The sequence below is a fragment of the Diospyros lotus genome, chromosome 1 (genome assembly GCF_014633365.1).
Source record: "Diospyros lotus cultivar Yz01 chromosome 1, ASM1463336v1, whole genome shotgun sequence".
In the NCBI taxonomy this organism is placed as follows: Eukaryota; Viridiplantae; Streptophyta; class Magnoliopsida; order Ericales; family Ebenaceae; genus Diospyros; species Diospyros lotus.
The window spans coordinates 21,886,681-21,908,335 of NC_068338.1; the positions used below are offsets into that span (position 1 = coordinate 21,886,681).

The 21,655-nt window shown below is 37.0% G+C and overlaps 1 protein-coding gene across 1 annotated transcript; it reads right to left on the reverse strand.

The window, feature by feature from the left end:
• Window positions 1–292: 292 nt before the first annotated feature.
• On the reverse strand, window positions 293–18,117 carry LOC127788597 (signal peptide peptidase-like). The gene is made up of 12 exons (XM_052317068.1): window positions 17,986–18,117; window positions 17,529–17,623; window positions 16,173–16,288; window positions 15,916–16,067; window positions 15,699–15,784; window positions 7,623–7,750; window positions 3,728–3,778; window positions 2,251–2,337; window positions 2,075–2,144; window positions 946–1,082; window positions 642–719; window positions 293–546 (listed from the first exon to the last, which is right to left on the reverse strand). Exons 2-12 carry the CDS (start codon window positions 17,566–17,568, stop codon window positions 463–465), a joined length of 1,029 nt encoding a protein of 342 aa, XP_052173028.1. The 5' UTR covers window positions 17,569–17,623; window positions 17,986–18,117; the 3' UTR covers window positions 293–462.
• Between the last annotated feature and the right edge of the window lie 3,538 nt (window positions 18,118–21,655).

Sequence of the window (21,655 nt, forward strand, 5' to 3'; positions counted from 1 at the left end):
TTTATTTTTCAAAAATACTAACAATTATTAAACCCAAAAAAAAAAAAAAACCAAGTAGGTTTATAAATATGATTTGCGGATAGAATTGAGTTTTACCAAAGAATGGCTGGCAAATCAAGTAGGCGGTATCGTCATTACATAGTAAACTGGGTGTTCTAGTCCTTTTGGCATATATATGGAAGGAAGACGATAAAGAGAGAAATTTCAAAAAAAAAACACACACACACACATGGATGATCCATTGCTGTCCTCAAATCAATTCAGGGCAGGGCAAGGGATGAAAGAACACATGTTAAATCTAAATTTGTAATCTTGTTATTAAACGCTAATAATATGTAATCAACTCTCAATTCAAAAACTCAGCAACGACAGAAATGGTGGTGCAGTAGTTGCACACCAAAATATGATCAAAGTAGTTTGTTCTAGCTTTTTGGACCACTAGTAATGTTTTAGTTCTTTGCCTTACTCCGTTTTCTTGCTCAACTTGACATCATCCTCTTCTTGTGATGAACCACCACTAGTCCTGGATTCGTCAAACTCCAACAACTACCCCAAAAGAAATAAAAAGAAAGAAAGAATTTTAGCCCAACAGAAATGGAAAGACAACAGAACAAAAATTACAGTATCAGGTGTGGACAAACCTGTTTGACATCACCATTCCACATGCAATGAGCTGCCAAAAATCCACTAACAGCCGGTACTATATATAGTAATGCAGGCTGAACACGTAAATAAAATGTATATAAACCTCAGAACAGTTGGGGGGAAAAAAAGGAATAAAAATGATCCGACTACAGAGTAAAATAAAAAAATTAAACCTTAAATGGCAAAGGCAATGACCAGTTATATAGTTATATACTTCTTATTCGTATAATATGTAAATTGTGTGCGCGCTTGTTAGTATTTGTCATGACAACAAAGCAAAATAGAACCAGCTGTACACACCTGTGCAGCTTGGAACCAATTCATGACTATAATGGTAAGGACCAAACCAACTGTGTATCCGAGAAAAGCACTCGTGAAATACTGGCTTGCTTTTCCCCTGGAGACATCAAAACGCAATGCCAATGCTACAAAAATGCCTGAGAAGAAAGGGTGTGAGGAAACACTAAAAATAACCAAGATCAAACAAACAAGTGTAATTATTAAAAGCTAGGACCCCAAACATTTAAATAGAACCGCCAGCAGGTAATCTATTAACAGCAGATTCTGTTGTATATCTTTAATGCTGTTTGGTCAAGATAAAAAACCGCTTTTAGATGACAACAAAATATATTTTTCTACTGAAGAGAAGTAGAAAAGAAACTTCTAGTTGCACAAGCGTGATTTTCAAAGAAAGTAATTTCTCAAGACAACATAACTTTTCTAGCACAACTGCATAGTCACAAGAGAGAGTTTCTCCACGTTCACATATTAAAGTCAGAGCCTAAAGGCAAGACTCATAACCGGGAAACTAAATCCCATACTTCTCACTTAGACATTCACCAGCACAATAGCACTATATGTTTGAACCTGCATATTTAGATTACTAAAGAGACAAGCCGTGCACCAGTAGAGCATAAATCCTAACCAGAGTTGTCAAACTGACAGCCCACACTCTGTGGGCCAGACTCTGCCATGGTGATCCCAAAGGGGTGTCAGTCCAACACAGCATGTTGGCCTCGCCCAGTGGGTCTGATGGGCCAGACACACCGGGTTTTTTTTCTTTTTATTTTTCAACTGCTGCATAGTTGTGCAAAATCCAAATCATATATGTATATCATATGTTTCACATGTCTAAAAAAAGGCAAGGGTTAGACTCGGGGAATGTAATGATAAAGGTCAAACTCCAATTATATATTGCGCAGAATGCAAAACTTTGCCACTGTGTGAATGATAAATATATGCAAGCATATTAGGAGCAGATTGATAGGCAAGGGTAATCGAGTTTGTTGAGAAGAATCAAAGACTAATTAAAGGTGACTGCAAAATATGCAGCCTGATAACAGACTCCAATATCATGGCAGAAACAGATATATGCTACATGGCCAACCTTCAGAAAGATAGATTTTCAAGTTCAACATGAATATCACACCTGGGATAACTATGTCCCCAAGTCCAAGCATCGAATATGGGCGTGTAGCATCTGCTGTTGGGAATAAAAGCTTCAGAGAGTTTATGTTATTGCAATCAGAATAGTACAGCTACAAACCTAGTGATTTCAGAAATAATTTAAAATACAAATAATTTCAATTAGCCTGATGTACTGACCTTTATAGGAGCATCAAAAGACTTGGCAACGCTAACCATCACTGGGGTAAAGAAAACCCAGAAAATATCATATACAAAAAGTCCAGCCTGCAATTTATTTCACCAAAACAAGGAATCAGTTGAAAGGTGGAACCAGTGACTGCGTACAGTAATGAAGAAGAGAGGTGTGCCAAGGGTGAGCCAATTTAAAATCAAATCTAACCTACAAAATCTGTTTGTTGCAATCATCTGACGAGTTTCTGTGCTATTGGTTTTACTGAAGTATCCTATAAACCCTAAAACCTCAAACTAAGAAGGGGGAGGGAAGATACAATAAAAAAATAGGGGCAACAAAAAATGTAGAAATACTCAAATATGAGGACAATAACTGTGGTAACAGAAAAGCAACAGAGTTGTTGCAATGCCATCAGAAACAAACCCTTTTGCTTTAAAATTCATCTCAATATCATCAGAACAATTATTTATAGAAGATTATTTAATATTGAGGATAATGCTAGGTGCAATGGGGGTCCCAAAATTAAGTTGGGTTGAGATCATAGATAAAGAGATGAGATATTCTGTCAGTTAACAGAAAACATGGCCCTTGACAAAGCATAATAGGGAAAATGGATATGGGTAGCAATCCCTACAAGTTGGGGTAAAGCTTAATCAAGTTGAGTTGAATAGAGCTACTTAAATTACGTAAATTAACACTTTGCTCAATCAGCAATTACAACTCTATAATGCAATTGCATTCTCTTGACTTCTGCCTGTGGGAACACTCTTTAATGGAACTTTAGTTTTATCTGGTCATGAACTTCATATTCAGAGATACTGTGAAAAGTACCTCTCATTATGGGATAAAAGAGTCTTCAATTCCATAACCGTAGTTCTCAGCCAGTTCATAAAAAATGGAATTGATGTAAACCACAAAATCAAGGTAGTAACAGTTTGGATGGTTTTTTTAGTAAATCTGCCATAATACAACCACAAAATACATCAAGCAAAACAAGGATAAAACTTCCTTAATGTATTTGAATTTCATATTCTAAAACATGTTATTATACAAAAAGAAATTTTTCCATTCTCCCTGAAAAAACGCTAACCACACTGGTGACCCCTGAATAAGAAACCAATCTCCTGCAGAGAGGAAGCATCCTCAGCCGTGCTCAAGCCCATGAGGCCTAATAAGGTCGAGGCATAGAGTCCCAGCAGCCATTCAAAATGGCAACAACCAGTGAGTTCTAACATGGCATGGACTATGCGCCAACAATTACCCCATGGAGATCCCTTAGAAATGAACTGTTTGAATCTTAAGTAGGGTTGTTCATTTGCGTCATATTATTCCACTTTTAATGGTCAACATATAAGTTGAAAAGAATAGAGTAAGAAGGGTTGTTCAACAGTTTTGATGCTGTCAGATGACAAGTACAACAGGTATGCATGAAAATGCAGGTGTTGAATACGTAATGCATGAATCCATGGATTTATTTCTTACCAGAAGGATGCCACCAGTCTTGAAGGATCCAAGTGATAGCATTTCAATTCCCTTCAAATTCAGAACATTGAAAAGGCAAAGCAAACATTTCAGAGACCTCAACATATTGTTATCTCAGACAAACAGGTAAACATTAAGACAAAAGACACTTTCCACATGATAGAAGAAAATAGAACACCAATGAGATTTGCTTCTCTTCTTCTTTTCCTTTTTCTTGATAGATAAAGAGCATCAACTGAATTATTGTGTCTTCTTTTATGGTAAAAGACACCAATTAAATTTTCATGGCATCAGACACAAAGTTTGCACATAAATCTAAGTGAATAGATAACTCCTTAACCAAACAAAGAATTTTAAAAAAAAGAAAAAAAATGAGAAAAGAAACATAGCTACAGTTAGAAGTCACATGTTTGTTAAGGTATTATTCTAAGAAAATTTAAGAGCAACTACCTAGCATCAACAAGCTTTCAGAAAAGAAAGAATGTTGAGAGAGAGAGAGAGAGAGGAGGAGGAGGAGAAGTGCTTATCAATGTCTTTAATTTATTCCTCTTCTATACTTTCTACCATGTATATTTAACTTCTAATCAAGTTTTCTAATATGGTATATGATTCATACAACAGAAAGAATAAGAGCAAGTTATTGCGTATCACTTGAGGTTTTTTAATAACATACATATCCCCTAGCAGGTGATATGAGAAATTACAGACGCCTCTCTATTATTTCAAACATTCTGTACCAGATTACCCCTTGAGCAATCAACCATTTACTGTCTGCAATAAAAAAAAGGCTTAAAGTAAACTCTGCACAAACTAATCCTTTCTATATTTCCATGCTTAATCACACTTTATATGCATATATATATATATATATATACACACGCATACACACACTCAAACCGCTACCATACTCAGCCTGAACCACCTCCAACCACCATCCAGACTCCTTAACTTCAATTTCCAAATCAAATGGCTAACACTTTGTCACCATTTTATCATTCCTGTCATTATTTTTCCATCACTTGGTCTAAAAAATATATCACCATGTCTCAGACCCCCCACTTATTTTTAGCACCCATAATCACCTCCAATCACAAAACTAGCCTCTCTATCTCACTCTTTACCCAATGCAATAACCATATGACAAAATCTATACACCAAGTGACAATATAACATGGCCAGATAGAATGAAAATTAAACCCACCATCACAAACAAAACCCTGCCATGCCTCAATTGAACATCATTGTGGGTTCATCAAGTAATCATAAATGTGATGGCCAGTCAAAAATGGTGGTAGTGGGTGGTTGATGGAGCTCATTTATTGGGTGTGCATATGGAAAATTAGAGGTAAGTTTGAGATGGAGGGGTTGAATTTTTGGAGTGAGGGGGTTCTTGGATTATGGTGGTAAAGATTCATTAGAGGAGGGAGAGAGAAAAAAATAAAGCAGATGGGGATGGCATAGTATATTCGAGGGGGTGTGCTCTGTGGATGTATGCAGGAATTTTTTCACGGGGGGAGAGAGAGAGAGAGTTTAATTTGTCTCTCTAATGGGGAGTGAGAAGGCAAAAAATGGAGAAAACGGGATTGAGTGGTGAACGTGGGATTACATAGTGTTATACACGTCATAGAATATAAAAGTTTGACTAATGGCATTGAAAAGAAAATTTGATGGGCATATAATGGTAAAAATTGTCTTATTATTAATTATTTACTCTATTATCTTGACTAACACCAAGAAAATATATTTGTGATCTTTTAAACCACATGGAGGCAGATGTAACATTGACAAACCTTGGGGTGTTCGTAAGTAATTTACTTGATAGATAAATAAGAACGGACTCCCCCTTAGATATTCATTATATTGTCAAAACAAGTAATTTTTGGGAATAGGTGGCAGTATTTCAACAAGTTTTGGTGTATTTTAGCAAGTTTCAGTGGAAATATCATAATCTTGGTCGTCCATGTCATTTTCTTAAGAAATTGTAGTTTCGATTGTTTTGATGAAATGAAACAAAATTTGGCTCAGTACCCCCGAGTGTTTGTAAAGTGCTTGATGGTAAAACAACTAAGAAATAAAATAAATTGTTTGGACAAGTCACCAACAGGCATTTGAAAGTGTCTAGCAAGTGTCCATATCCAATGCGGGTGGTTGACACAATACAGCACCTTCTTAGGGGTCCACTTCAAATTTAAAGGGGGGGAGGTGGAATTTGTTTAATTAAAATGATAGAACTATTGAAACCAAATCTTCAGTCATTCAATGTTTTTTGAATATTAAAACCAAAATGACCAAAACCCAAGAGAGGAAAATGTCCCTATAGTGAAGAATAACAAGAAAATTCATGTTCTCCAGAACCATATATAAGAAGGGTCTCCTGAAGGATTAAAAGCACTATAGGGGCATGTTCAAGAAGAAAAGCTAGCATGATAATCAATAAGGCAGCCAGGTAAGGTAACACTACCCAACCTCCTCTACCCCTTCCTCAATACAGCAAGTTACATAGTACCACTTAATTATGTTGTTTCCTTAAGTACCTAGATATATAAAAGATATCAACAGCTTGCTTCAACCAAATTCAGAATTCTTTGCTCAAACAACATCCTTTGCCTCTGGAAGTTCAAATGATTAAACTTCCCTCTACAAATATATAGCAATCTTCTCGCTCCAAAGACAATCTCATTCACACACACACACACAGATACACATACACAGAAGACAAGTGATTGCCAGAACTGCCATCAGTAGCCTAGGTATTTACTGTAAAATTCAGTTCCAGCTATCACCAGGGAACACAGTGAAGAAAGGTGTAACATCCAATAAAAACAACATTAGAAACCCTGCACAGAAGGCTCAAAACATAGAAGACACTCAGGTCAAAAATATCAGACAAGGAATCAAACCACAGGATGGAGAAGATTGATAATGACATGCTTTTTTTTTTTTTTTTGGCTAGGTCAATGAAAATTGACATGCTATTTAGTAGTAAAAGCTTTTGATGATTACTCGTTTTCTTTTGATTTCATCACTTAACAAAAGAAACGGAAGAACAAGAAAACACAAGTCAGGAGAGAAAGGACAATACAGTTTTAGACACAATTACAGGTATGATCTATGCAGCTAATCCAAATAAGTTTGCTTTAGGCTTGTTAACTTGAGTTGAGTTGTTAGCAGTGAACATACTGTTTTCTTGCTTTGTAATGTTGGATATCAGACCTTGGTCGGCTTTCCTGTTGTCATCTTAGGCCACACCCAGTCCAATAGCAATGGAATGGAATGGAATGAATGGTGAAATTCACATTAAAGGACTTCAATCAGGACCAAGAAAAGATAATTCCATACAGGGACAGGCAGGCTGAGTGTTTTAGTGGGGTAGGGGGTTACACCTATCTGTTATGATACTATTCTATGAGTGGTTCAATAAGTTTTGTGTTTCTTATTCAAATCAAAGAAGAATAAATAAAACAAACTTCTACCATGTGCCCATTATTTAGAATTTGAGAAAACAAAACTCTTTCTAGAAACTTCACTAAACGTGTACAAATGTTGGAAAAACTCAAAAGAGAAGCCATATGAACTATTATTCGTAAACATAACTGTTTCCATAACTTCTTCAAACTCTTCACAACCAACTAGATGTGCACCCAATTTGGTGCAGGAGACCAAAAGTAAAAATTTATTGATTAATAGCAGGAATTGATTAAATAACCTTGCCTACTTTTCTGTTTCTTTATGAGTTCCAGTGGGTTTTAAAGATTGAGTGAAGTTCTAATAGGAAACCATGTTGGCTACATTTTACAAGGTTTTGTGGTTCTTTAATTGATAAATCTCAAAAGAGAATAAGAAATAATTGGCACACTATGAGTGATGAATTCTTAAAGAAATGATATTATCAGACCTGAACGCAGAATGAGAGACCCAGTATATTGTTAGCCAGCCAATGCTTCCGTGAAGCATACCAGGCACAGAAAAAAGTTCCAGGGATTGCTGCAACAATCTGAGACCTTGTGAACTCAACCTCCAAAGCTGTGGAAGAAATGTGTTAAAGAAAACAATATCATTCTGCATGTTACAAGCAAGATACTGTCAACTGCATCATACAAAAATACAGAAACAGAAAAGTAAAATATTACATTCAATCAAATAATGAAACACATATATTGACAAGATAAATCATACTCAGCTTAAACAAATCTTAGTCATCAAAAAATGCAATATAAATAGTACCAAAAGAATTGGAGTAGAGATCTACAGCAATTCATTTTAGAATGAAGCAAAATATTACCATGCTTTCCACATTCTTCAGGATTCTTGCAGCAGGGAATGTTGTTCATATTTTGGGAAACCTAGGGCCAGAGGAAATTGTGGGGGGAACCAGGGCCATCCCCAAACTTTCCATCCACCATAGGATGTATATAATAGACTACCAATATTATAAGTAATCTCTCACCATTCAGATTCACCAAAACAGGAAGAACCACTCTTTATTTTTTTATATTCTTAAACATTAGTCATTTTCTAAAAACTCTCTTTTGAGAGAACATGGAATTCCTGCATGCGCGCACAGGGGAGGAGGTGACAGCAGGAAGGAGGACCATAGTAAGTAATTGAGATTGGTAAAAAGTTCAAAAAGACCAATAACAGAGTAAGTGAACCTCCATACATGGTAAAACATTGTCAAAATGATGATCAGCACGTATCTGTGGTAAACCAAGGTCCCCCTAGCCAAAGCCAGCCATACAAGTTTCCCTGCATGTGGTTTGTCCATGCTTGCATTAGAGCAAATCTTGCAGGGACAATAGGTTTGTTTGGCACCATCTTTTTTAGCAGCTTCATTACTTTTTTGCTTATAAAAAGCGAAAGGCATTTGGTTGCACTTTTTCTTTTCTTTTTTTCTTCTTTTTGTTGCTTAAAAGGCAAAAAATCCACAAAAAAGCATAATATGATGTTTTTTCCACTTCAAACAAGATAAATTATAATTCATATGTTTATGTAACCCTTTTCATAAGACAATACAATCCTCTTATACAAGGAATGTTTAGATTATATTCTTACCCCCAAAAAAATAACAAAAACAACAATATGAAATTTGGGATTTAGGGGAACATCAAACCTTGAGCTAGAATAAAAATGACAGCTTACAAGGTGTTTTAAAAGACTATTTATACCAGATTTATAGGAGCAATAAATCATAGTCGTTCATCACAAAAGGAATCCTCCTAACCTTAGCCATCCATCCATATTGAAAAGTCACATGCTAGTCAAATGACTACTTATTTAAGTTAATAGTACAAATACTAACCATAAACTAGACAAACAAGAAAATAAAAAAACTCAAGAGATTAACATGGTGTCACATTCCTAAGGGTAGAATAGTCCATATAATTTTTGTAAGCTGTTAGGGGGTGTACCAAGGCGATTATCAGCTAGGCATCTCCTGGAGTACATTCTAGAAGATACAGCTGACAATCATATATATGTATTGAGGCATTATCCCCAAATCATGAAATGAAAGAATCTGATTCTCTCTCTCTCTCTTCTTCCCTGAATTCTCTCAGAATTCTCCTATCAGAATCCTAAACCACCCTGTCAACTCTAAGGTGCTAACAATTGGTATCAGACCAAGCGGTCATCGACCTGAGGAGGCCCTTCTGGTGAACCACACAGTCTAAGTGATTGAAGCCGGGCGCCACCTTGATTGAAACTATTGGCCGATCGAATCGAGCACAATTAAACAAGTGAAAGAGGGTAGAGTTGGAGAGACAGTGATCGGACACCTTGGTAGAGTGATTCCGACAAACAAGGTAGGAAACAACTGTGGGTGATGCAAGGAGGATGGTGGAAGGCACCCGAATGAAACAACTGGAGTCGAAGCTGGATGCTCTAGAGCTGGGCCTTCGGCAAAACCACGAGCAAGTAGACAAGAGGCTAGAGACAGTAGAAGTGGGAATCCTTCACTCACGAGGAAGTTAGTCACATCTAAGCAGACATATCGATGATTGAGAGAAACCCGCAAGGAGACTTCTCATACCTTACAGAAGAATTCTCAGGTTTGAGCCAACACCCGAGTGCTACACTCACTATGTTTTCCCAGAAGCCTAATGTGAGTCTGTCGATGGACTTCCCTCCACATTCCATGGTAACACCCATCATCATAGAATCAAGAGGTAGACCAGAGGCAAAAGAACGAATGGAGTATGTGGCAGAAAACTCCCTCTGGGGATCATTGGTGAACCCGACTAATCCTCCAATGTCAAGGCTAGAAATCCCAATGTTTGAAGGGGATAAACCCCGGTGGTGGATCCAACATTGTGGGCGTTTCTTTTACCACTACAAAATAGAAGACGGGGGCAGTCAACATGGCAACCGCCTATCTGAATGATGTGGTTGATTCATGGTTTCAAGGGTGGAGCGGGTAGAGAATGGAATGGAGGTGGCCTGAATTCATAGAGCAATTTTGTGCTCGTTTCGGGGAGCAAAATCTAACCGATGTTGTGGAAGAATTTAACAAGTTAAAGCAAGAAAGAACAATGGAAGAGTATCAAGTAAGATTTGAGGAGCTTAAGTCTATATTAAGTCATGCTCACCCGACCTTAGACAAGCATTATTTCATGTCTAGTTTCATTAGCGGTTTGAGTGATGAACTAAGACTGATGGTCAAAATGCTACAACCAACCTCTGTGAGACAAGCAGTCGAGAAGGCCCGTTTGCATGAATTGTCCCTTGAAGTGTTTGTTAAGAAACACACGATATCTCCAAAGGGATATGTGGGAAGTAATTGGCAAAGCAGTACAAGGGGAAATCTCAAAAGCAACAGCCCACAAGTAACAAAGGGATGCTATGTACCTTGAGCACCACCCAACCATGCTCCATTGAAATCTCTCACAATGGAGCAAAAAGACAAATTGGGCAATGCTTTAGATGAGGAGAGAAGTATACACCCAGGCATTAATGCAGAAAATAGTTGATGCAGATGGAGGGGCAAGAGGAAGAAGAAGAAGCCAAGGAGTTAGAGGGGATTGGAAATGGAGTTGACAGAGAGGAAGGAGGGCAAATATCCTTACATGCTTTTGAGGGTTATCCTTCAGAGAAGATAATCAAGATAAGGGAGGCAAAGAAGAGGGTGATAGTCCTCATTGACAACAAGAGCACACATAGCTTCTTGGATAAAGACACAACTAAGGAATTGCAATGCACCTTACAAGCCACCCTTCCCATTCAATTATTGTTGCAAATGGCAGCAAAATGATCAGTAGGAACAGGTAAAGAAACTTCACATGGAGGATGCAAGGGCATGAGTTCACCACTGATCTAAGGATTCTGAACTTAGGGGGCCGCCACATTGTATTGGGTGTCAACTAGATGAGAACAGTGAATCCATTGATATTTGATTTTAATACATTGGAAGTGACCTTTGAAAGGGAAAGTAAGAGACTGATGTTAAACGGGTGCTTGGAGGAGGGTGAATGTAAAATGGTATCGGGCAGAAACTTAAAAAAATTGTTTAAGCATGGGGAGGTTGCCATCGCTTAATTACACTCCTTCTATGCAATCGAGTTGGAGGAGGAAAAAGGGAATGCCAAGGAAGATGCAACAGCTAATCATTCTTGGTTCAGGCTTGATGCTATAATACCCCCCTCAAGCGAGGTACTATCTTATAACTCTTTACAATCATTATTGGCTGAATTTGAGGATTTATTTGTTAAGCCATCTACCTTACCCCCAACCTGATTCCTAGAACACACCATCCATTTAAAACCCAATACTGAACCCATCAATGTCAGGTCATACCTGTATTCCCCCTTCCAAAAGGTAGAGATTGAAAGGTTGGTGAAAGACTTGTTGTCGAAATCCATAATCCAACCGAGCCAGAGCCCATTTGCCTCCCTTGTCCTTCTCGTAGAAAAGAAGGATGGATCGTGGAGATTCTGTGCTGAGTATCACCAACTAAACTCCCACACGATCAAAAACAAATTTCCAATCCCTATCATAAAGGACCTCCTAGATGAATTATCTGGGGCCACCATATTTTCGAAGCTTGACTTAAGATCTGGATATCACCAGATTAGGATGAGCCCCCATAGACATTTTTAAAATCGCTTTTAGAACCCACCAAGGCCTATATGAATTCTTGGTTATGCCTTTTGGCCTAACCAATGCCCCTACCACTTCCCAAGCCCTGATGAATCACATCTTTGGCCCTCACCTGAGAAAGTTCATCCTTGTCTTTTTTTATGACACACTTATATATAGCCCAAATTTTGATCAACATTTGAGCCACCTACGAACTAATTTCCAAATCCTCAGATCTAATCAATTGTTTGTGAAGAGATCTAAGTATACCTTCGTGGAGAGAAAAGTGGAATACTTAGGTCACATCATCACAAGGAAAGGAGTTAACACCGATCCAAAGAAAATTGCTGCCATGGTGGAATGGCCAACACAATAGACAGTTAAGGAGTTGAGGGAATTCCTTGGACTAATGGGGTACTACAGAAAATTCATCAAGAATTACGGAATTATTAGCAAGCCCTTTATGTTGGAGACCAATGCTTGTGAGTCAGGAGTAGGTGCAGTGTTAGTGCAAGAGGGCAAACCAATAGCCTTTCTTAGCCAAGCCTTGGCCCCAAAACACTTGGGGCTAAGCATCCATAACAAGGAATTAATTGCGGTACTCATGGCAGTGGAGAAGTGGAGGAATTATCTAGGGGAATCCATTCACGATAAAAACGGACCATGAAAGCCTCAAGTTTTTGATGTAACAGAGGTCACACACTCAATTACACAAAAAATGGGTAACCAAGTTGTTGGGACTAGATTATATGATATAATACAGAAGAGGAAAGGAGAATATAGTGGCAAATGCACTGTCAAGAAGGGAAGAAGAAGGGGAATGTCGAGTTGTTTCAACTTTGGTATCTAACTGGGTGAAAGAAGTGTCAGCCAACTATGAACAAACCCCATGGGCAAAGGACCTTATGACTGAATTAGCTGCTAGGCCAGCTGATCATAAGGGGTACAGCTTAAAAGCTGGACTGCTAGGGTACAAGGGAAGGTTGGTAATAAGGGATGGTGCTCAACTCAAACGGAGGATTTTACAATCTCTACATGACACTCCCATTAGAGGACATTTCGGCATGAATGTCACCGACAACAAGGTAAGGCAGCTTTTTCATTGACAGGGGTTGAATAAAGATGTAACCAAGTTTGTGCTGGAGTGCTCCATTTGCTAGCATTGTAAACATGAGTAGATTCCTTACCTAGGCTTACTTCAACCTCTAGACAAACCAGAGCAGGCATGGTAGCAAATTTCCATAGATTTTGTGGAAGGTTTGCCTAGATCAGAAGGGAAGAATACCATATTGGTGGTGGTGGACAAGTTGACAAAGTTCGGCTTTTTAATTCTGGCTCACCCTTTCACAGCCACAGAAGTAGTTGGATTACTATTGGACTCGGTGGTGAAGATACACAGATAACCCCTATCAATTATATCGGATAGAGATAAGGTGTTCGCTAGCAACTTTTGGAAGGAATTGTTCAAATAGTTAGGAGTGGGGTTGCATATGTCAATAGCCTACCATCCTGAAACCGACGAACAAACCGAGAGGGTGAACCAATAATTGGAATCTTACCTTAGGTGCGTATGCTTCTCTAAACTTAAGAATTGGAACAGGTGGCTACCACTTGCTCAGTGGTGGTATAACTCTAATTACCACCATTCCTTAAAAATGTCCCATTCGAGGCCCTCTTCAGTTACAAACCCCCTCTAATACCTGCAGTCATGCAATACTCTAGTGTGGAATTGATTGTAGACCAATACTTACAATAGAGACAAGAAGCATTATAGGTGATAAAGAGGGAATTGGTTATGGCACAGAACAAGATGAAGCAACTTGCAGACAATAAGAGGTGTGAGAGAAGCTTTAAAGTGGGAGACATGGTCTACTTTAAGGTCAAGAGGTTCCAGCAACAGCTATTTGCTGCAAACCCTCCCACCAAGTTGAGCCCAAAGTACTACGAGCCTTTCCAGGTGTTAGCCAAAGTGGGGAAGGTAGCCTATAAATTGCAACTACCAAAAGGAGTAAGTATTCATCCAGTCTTCCATGTCTCTTCGCTAAAACAGTCAGTGGGGCCTTCTAACCTCACAAGTTCAGACTTCCCTCCAGTGGAAGCAGACTTAGCATAAGTGGTGGAACCCCTCGCAGTGTTGGATAAGAGGGTGATCTATCAAAATTCTCTTTCCGTTACCCAAGTGTTAGTACAATGGACCCACTATCACCCTGATCACACAACTTGGAAGTACCTACTAGATCTCCTCAAACAATTTCCCCGAGTTGCCCAGCTTTTGCAATTTCTTGAGAACAAGAAATGTCTTAAAGGGCAAGGGTATTGTCACATTCCTAAGGGTAGAATAGTCCATATAATTTTGTAAGTTGTTAGGGGGTGTACCAAGGCAGTTATCAACTAGGCATCTCCTGGAGTACATTCCAAAAGATACAACTGACGGTTATATATATGTATTGAGGCATTAGCCCCAAATCATGGAATGAAAGAATCTCTCTCTCTCTCTCTCTCTCTCTCTCTCTCTCTCTCTCCTTTTCCCCGAATTCTCTTAAAATTCTCCTATCAGAATCCTAAACCACCCTGGTCAACTCTAAGGTTCTGACACATGGTCTTTGTATGTAACAAGGTCCTAAACATACATAGCTAAAACCAAAGTTAAATGGTCCATCAATAACATATGCATTTGGTCCAACTTGCTTTAAAATTTTTAAGAACATATTCCAACTAGAAATTAAAAATAAAGCATATAACAAACCTAATCTTACTCTTTTTCAGATATAACATAAAACTATTCCTATTCTTTTTCAGATTCTTGCTATTCTTCCTTTTCTCTCAAAATATATCTTCATTCCTCGATCCCTATCACATACACTCTTCCTCCAACCTTAATCACAACTGATCACAACTGAGACGTCAAATATTTTCATATCAAGAAATTGAAAATGGTTTTTACAATTGCAACCATTAAAACCCTTTTAAAATGATTGCTTCCTCAATCCCATTACTGTGTCATAGATGGCCACATAACTTTTTAAGTGAATTTTTCATGGGTGTAATTTTTCTTATTTGGGTAAGAACTATTAGGAATAGGATGTTATTATCAAAATTCTAGAAAATAGTACGCAAAAAAGTATTGATACTAACACAAATATAATGGCACTTCTAGAAATAAATGGCAAGATGCTTAAAATGAGATAGAAGGTGCATGAGCTTCATCTGACAGCCATGAGAGACAACACAAGGAAACATACATACTTATTAGGAAAAAAAACATGAACAAAAAAAGTAACACTTATTGTCACTTTAAAAAGCTCCATCCATAAAGGGCTATGGTAGTTTTGAGTTTCAGAATTAATAGTTATTGCTCTATAATTTATTTTTCAATATGCATGCAGAGCATGCTTCCCCCAATTGTGTGTGTGTGTGTGTGTTTGGGGGGGGGGGTTTGTCCTACCAGAATCCAAATGGGTGCTTAGTTCAGGAAAATAAAAAAGTAATAAAACATGCTTGGACAAGCATCATCATGTGCTTGGGAGTAAGTCCCCGCTGATGTGCAACATTGTGTGTGTCTGACAATCTTTGATAACCAGCATAGCATCCAACAAAGACATAACACATTGAAATTTAGACAATGCTCCATTCATGAAAAGGATTCATGACTCCAAGGTCAAATAGCAATAAATTTCTGCACGCACAATTTATTTTTTTATTTTTTGATGTGTAATCTACACATTGATTAACAAATAAACCTCAAAGTGACACTACAATGAGAAAATATCCATATGATTGAAAGGATTAACATGGACTGTTGTGCAAAATGCAAGATCACTATTGCAAATGACCATAATAAAACATCAAATAAAAGCATTTAAAATAACCGTGCAAAACAAGAGTTGAGGTTGACACATACAACGGAGATAGGGGAAACGCCAGACAATTGAGTCTTCATTCCAATGCTTTGGCAAGAAACGTCTGATTGCAGGTAACAGTGTTGCCCTGTGGAAAGTGGATTTTTTTTAATTTTTTTTTTGGTGGGTGTGGGGGGATTCAGTTAATGATGAGGGCAAATCACACCAAATGAGCAGCTTGCAAAATATGTCAAGTGTAGAAGAATGGCAAGAACATACGAGAGAGCAACAATGCCGAGTACAAAGAAGTAGCACGTCAAAACAGCATTAACCAAATCCTTGGACAGAAACTTAAACAGCAAGAATAGCGACAGAAGCATCGCACTCCCAACTAAAGGGAAACGCATAGCATGTTCATTAGACATTGTTTCCTGCAGATTACAGAAGTCAATTTTAAGTGAGTTTCATTTAGATTGAAAGAAAGATAATTGTACAGATGAAGATAGGTCACAACATGGATAGCCAGTTCTACTTACTGAAGGAGGAGTTGACTTTACTGAGCGGTAGCAACCCACGTAAACCGTTAAGCATGCAGTCAAAATTACATTTAAGTTTGGATCTACCTTTATAACCAGCGGTGCCAAAGTCAAACCTGCAATGGTTTACAATGTACAGTAAATCACAGAGCCCATTGCCCCAGAAAAAGTGTGGTCCCATAACAAAATGAGAACCATAGAATTTCAGTTACACCTACTAATTGTACTTGACTTGCATAGACTCCTAAGTGTATTTAACTATAAGGTGGCATATCTCCTACAATAGCACAAGAGTGACAATGATTCCAGGCATTCAGGGATTAAAAACTATTTAGGATTATTCATGACTGGCTATACCTCTCAAACTCTTTGTACTTCTCCCGTGTCAAGGAGTTCCGCGGGGGGGGGGGGGCGCTAGGCTACTGACACACTAACAAAAGAAAAATAGGAACTAAAGGTACAGTACAACACAATAGTTGGTAAACGCAAAAGTTCTAAATGAATAAATACCTAGTGAAAGGGGTTGCTAATGCAGTCAGAGAGATCAAAGTCAAGGAACACCTTTCTTTCTACATTCTCGAAATTTCTACGTGACCCAATGACCAATCATCACTCAAACATATCTGATATTTTCAGACCTAGACAAATTATAATCTTCAATGAAGACAGTAATAGAGAACCAAAATAAAAGATCCAAATAATCCAGTATAAGATATGTCAATTTATTGGAATTCCAAAGTACTATCACAAACAAGATCCATTTTCCTCCAATGAAAAATAAATATCTTCTAAGGGGGAATCTTAGAAACGATATCCATAAAACAGAAAATGCTTTTAACGATTTAACAACAAAGTTCAAATTGACAACCAGACCTTGCCCCTTCATCAGAATCCCAACAGAGCCACGCGATTCTAACATGATTTTCTTCAATAACATGAAAAGAAAACAAAAAGACAGCACAATTTGGAATGGACCACCTTTACAGCACATCATATTTTTTAGTCCAGAATTTATGCCTCCTTTCCTCTCCAGAACAAAAGAAAAAAGCTAAAAACATATAATTACCAAAATTAGAAACTATGAAACAAGACCACATAGAACTACATGAAGACAGGCTCCGTAAGAAAAGCATAATATGGCTGAGGGATCAGTCAAATGACAGTAAATATGTATTTGTACACATTATTTAAAGGGAACGAATCTCTTGAACTCCCAGTTCATGCAGTCATGCAAATGCCTGTCACAGCATTTTTTTCAGCTAGAGACCTTTAAACAAAGTGCAGTTATCAAAGAAAACCAAGCATCTGCCTCCAAATTTCTCACAATTATCATCGAAATGCAAAGAAGTAGCATACCTGCTAGGGCAATATTAGCAAAACGCTCGGTATTCCTCATTGCAACAATCCAAGAAACGTTGCTTCTGCTACAGAATCTCAACAAGAACTAAAGTCTGCCAGGCATAAAGAGTCAAAGATCAAAATGGGTTCACTGCGAAGATCCAATCTTTACAAGAATTAGATTATCCAACAATAGCAGTAAATATATAAGAACGTCATTTCCAGCAAGGAAACTGCAATCTTGACACGATTCCGACAATTTGATTAAAGTAAAGATGTAAATGACATATACATACACGCTCCAAGAAATATGTTCCAAATCAGAATCAACATCGAATAAACCCTAACTTCCATCGAATTAAGATTTTCCAAGAATTAAAGCCATATAATACGGAGATTCAAGACAACATTGTTCATCTTGAATATATACGGTGAGCAAATATACAGAAAAAGAGAGAAGTATAGAAATGCATGCCTAAGGAGGAGAAGGGAGCAAAAAGATTAAATCTTTTTATCTCTCCACTGCGCTGGACATATGGATCGGCGATCGAAGAGAGAAAGATATTGACGGGAAGAGAGAGAGAGAGAGAGAGAGATAGGGCTTTACAGAAGTGAGAGAGGAGATATATAACGCGCCTTAAAGTAGTACGTGAATTGGGTCGAGTGGAGCCACGTCTTGGGCGACTTGATGACCAATCAGGAATCGCCACGTCATCTTGCAAAAATTTCTTTCGGACAGTTCATCCGCAATCAATCAATCAAACCCGCCGGTAAAAATATAAATCAAAATATTCTCATGAAAGAAAAACAAAAACAAGTCAAAATATTGGAAAAATTGGTTTCCCTAACTAATAGGTTTATTGGCCTATAATCTTATTTTCATCTTTTTATTTTTGTTTTTGACATTTTGTTAGGGATCTTCTACTTGTTTTCTTATTTACTATTTTTAGCAAGATACTAAATAAAAAATTATTTACAACAAAAAATATACTAAATAAAATTTTAATAAACCATATGTTGTCATATAAATAAGATTAATTTGGCTCCTAATTGTAGCGAGGGTCGCACTTAGCATGGCACATTAATATGGTTGTTCGTGTGGCATGTGAAGAGGTAAAAATGTTTTGCTAAACTTTTGACTTAAAAACATTTTAAGTAATAGTGTTTTTAAATTAACCCCCTTTTATCTATGCTTATAAAAATGTATAAGTCTATTTTACCTTATAAATTCTCTTGTACGGGGCTTTATAGGCTTTACATTTGCCACATCTATCCCTTGATCTACAGCTACCTACAACATGAGGAGAAAATAACAATTCATGAGAGATCAAATAGAAACTAGAACAATAAGTGTATGTCTTGAATATCTTTCCAATAGTTCCCAAATGACTTTGAGGCAGTCGATGCGGTTTCCAAAATTGCTATAGGGTTAAGATTGAATCATCATCTCCAAGCGTCAAGTTTTGCTACAAAGGCGTAAAATAATTTTCTCATATAGTATTTATTAATCAAAATATAGATCAAAAAAGATAAAACATAAAAAGTATTTTAAATTTTTATTCTTTCCAATATATTTATTAAATTTATTTAACGACCATTTAAAAAAAAGTTACATGACTTCTTATTTGAAATTTTACAGATATGCTTATCTCCTCCCCATCAAGATAAGTATATTTTGTACCTTACAAATAAAAAAAAAAATTACGCATATGTCTTCTAGTGCATTTCAAAAAATTTAACAAATAATTTGATAAAAATTTTGAAATATTTTTCAATCTTATATTTGATCATTTCATATTTTAATCTGAAGAGCATTCTAACCTTATATTGATACAATTTTACTTTATTTATTTTAACAAACATTACCCAGTGGTAATATACATATTAAAGCATAATAAATCTCTCGTTTTTTTAGGTGACATTTGTTTTCATTAATTTTTCATAGGAAAGTAACATGAAAGAGATAAAGAGTTGTAGGCTTTACCTTGTAAGAGCATTTATATATATATATATATATATAAGCTCCCATTGGGAGCGTTTATGGGCTTACACTTCAAATTTAAAAAATGCATATAGTATAGAGAAATTTTATTTCCAATCACCCATTTTGCTATTCACAGTCACTTTTTAATATACTTGAAATATCCTCATTTGAAAATTCATTTTTACCCTTCCTATTACAGTCACTTTCTCCTTTAAGAAACTATCTGCCAATCGCCATACATGGCCGCCCATTCACGCCGGAAACGATGCATTCGAATGTATACACAAACACACATATATAGATACATAGTCACATAAACACACATCCGAACACACACACACACACACATATATATATATACACACAACAAGTATGGTCATTGTCGTGTGTGTGTGTTTCACACACACATATATACACACGGTAGGTATCTGTGTGTGACACACGACAGGTGTGTGTGTGTGTGTGTGTGTGCGCGTGCGCACGTGCGTGTGTGTTTCATTGACTTATGTATGTATAATATCCCCAGCTATTTTCTTGTATAGAGCTTATGTAGTAAGGAACTGACGGCCATTTCTGGCATTTAAGACCTACATTTAAACAGCCAACCAATCTTCATTGATTTTTCACTCTGATATTGGTCTAGTTAGAATCAAAATTATGGAGCTTCGAGTCATTGACTTCTAATCTCGAGCATTAGGGTCTACATTTAGCACCTAAAGTGTTAGAGCCTGCTCCCAGATTTTTCCACTAGTATAGGAAGTCCGAGAGAATGTCCATTTAAGATGAATACATATACAAAATCACTCAAGATTTACAAAAAAATTATTTTCGAATTTTCTCACCAATAATAAGAGCCAAAATAAATTATATGACATTCATTACATTATCATCTAGGGCTTACCACCCATACATTTTCAAAATGAAAAGGCATAAAGACTTTAAATACGAAATGAAACCCTCTAGCCATGCCCTCAAACTACACCCATGGATCTTTGAGGTCGGGACATCTTTGAACACATCTAACTAGAACTCGCCTCAAATATCTATCTTCCATTTCTTGAAATGACAAAATAAAAAAAGTGAGCCACAAGGCTCGGCAAGTATATAGCAAATGGAGGTATCTATAAAATGATATATGAAAGCATGAATAACTCAGAGGCAAAAGAAAATCGTTACCCGACATCTAGACACCCATTAGGTTCATGCCTTCTAGATTGGACAACAACATCCTCAAAGAAATACACTTTTTGATGGTTCATCAAAACCCATATTTCAAAGTGAACCATAAGGCTCGGGAAGTATACACATATAATAACGGAAACAAGAATAAAATGATGGATAACAAAAATAAAGTACACCCGACTTTCCGATACAATTTAAGCCCATCATTCAATTCCCATTATTAATACCATTCTATACCATCATCATTATGAATTTATGCAACATTTCATTTCCCAAAATCACATAGACCTCCATACATCGCATTGGCTCACACGGCCTTCCATATACATGGATCACCTCGACTCTCAAAGCCATTTATTCACATGCATGCATGCATGTATATATATATATATATATAAATCAATTTGCCACTCATTGGCATGAGCATCGCCTACCGAGCTATATAGCCACCTCATTCGCATCAGGTGCTCCATAAGATATCATTTTCTCACCCGTGGAACATACTCACCACGCCAAAATAATAGTAATAGGGGTGCAAATAATAATGCCATGCAATGCCCATGAGATCTCACACAAGTATAGCAAACATACTCCATTATAGAAATGTACACATCATGGACATCAAGCACATTTAAACATTTCAATAACATATTCATTCATGAGCCCATGTATGTACATATGTATATGTCTCAAATCACATCCTAGCATTTTGGAGGATTGAGTGATGCTAAAGGAAGCAATTTAGATCAATAATCATGCTTAATTTGGATTTAGGAAAGCCTTAACCAACTCAAATAATAACCAAAGTATATGATATTATATATCAAATCAAATCCCTTAAAGTCTAGTTTATGACGCTTCAAATGGATCTTAATTTTGACTTTTACATCAAAAGTTATGGGCAAAATAGCGCACACATACGCAGTGCTGACAGAACTCACTAAGTCGACTTAAGGAGAAAATAAGTCGACTGAGGCTA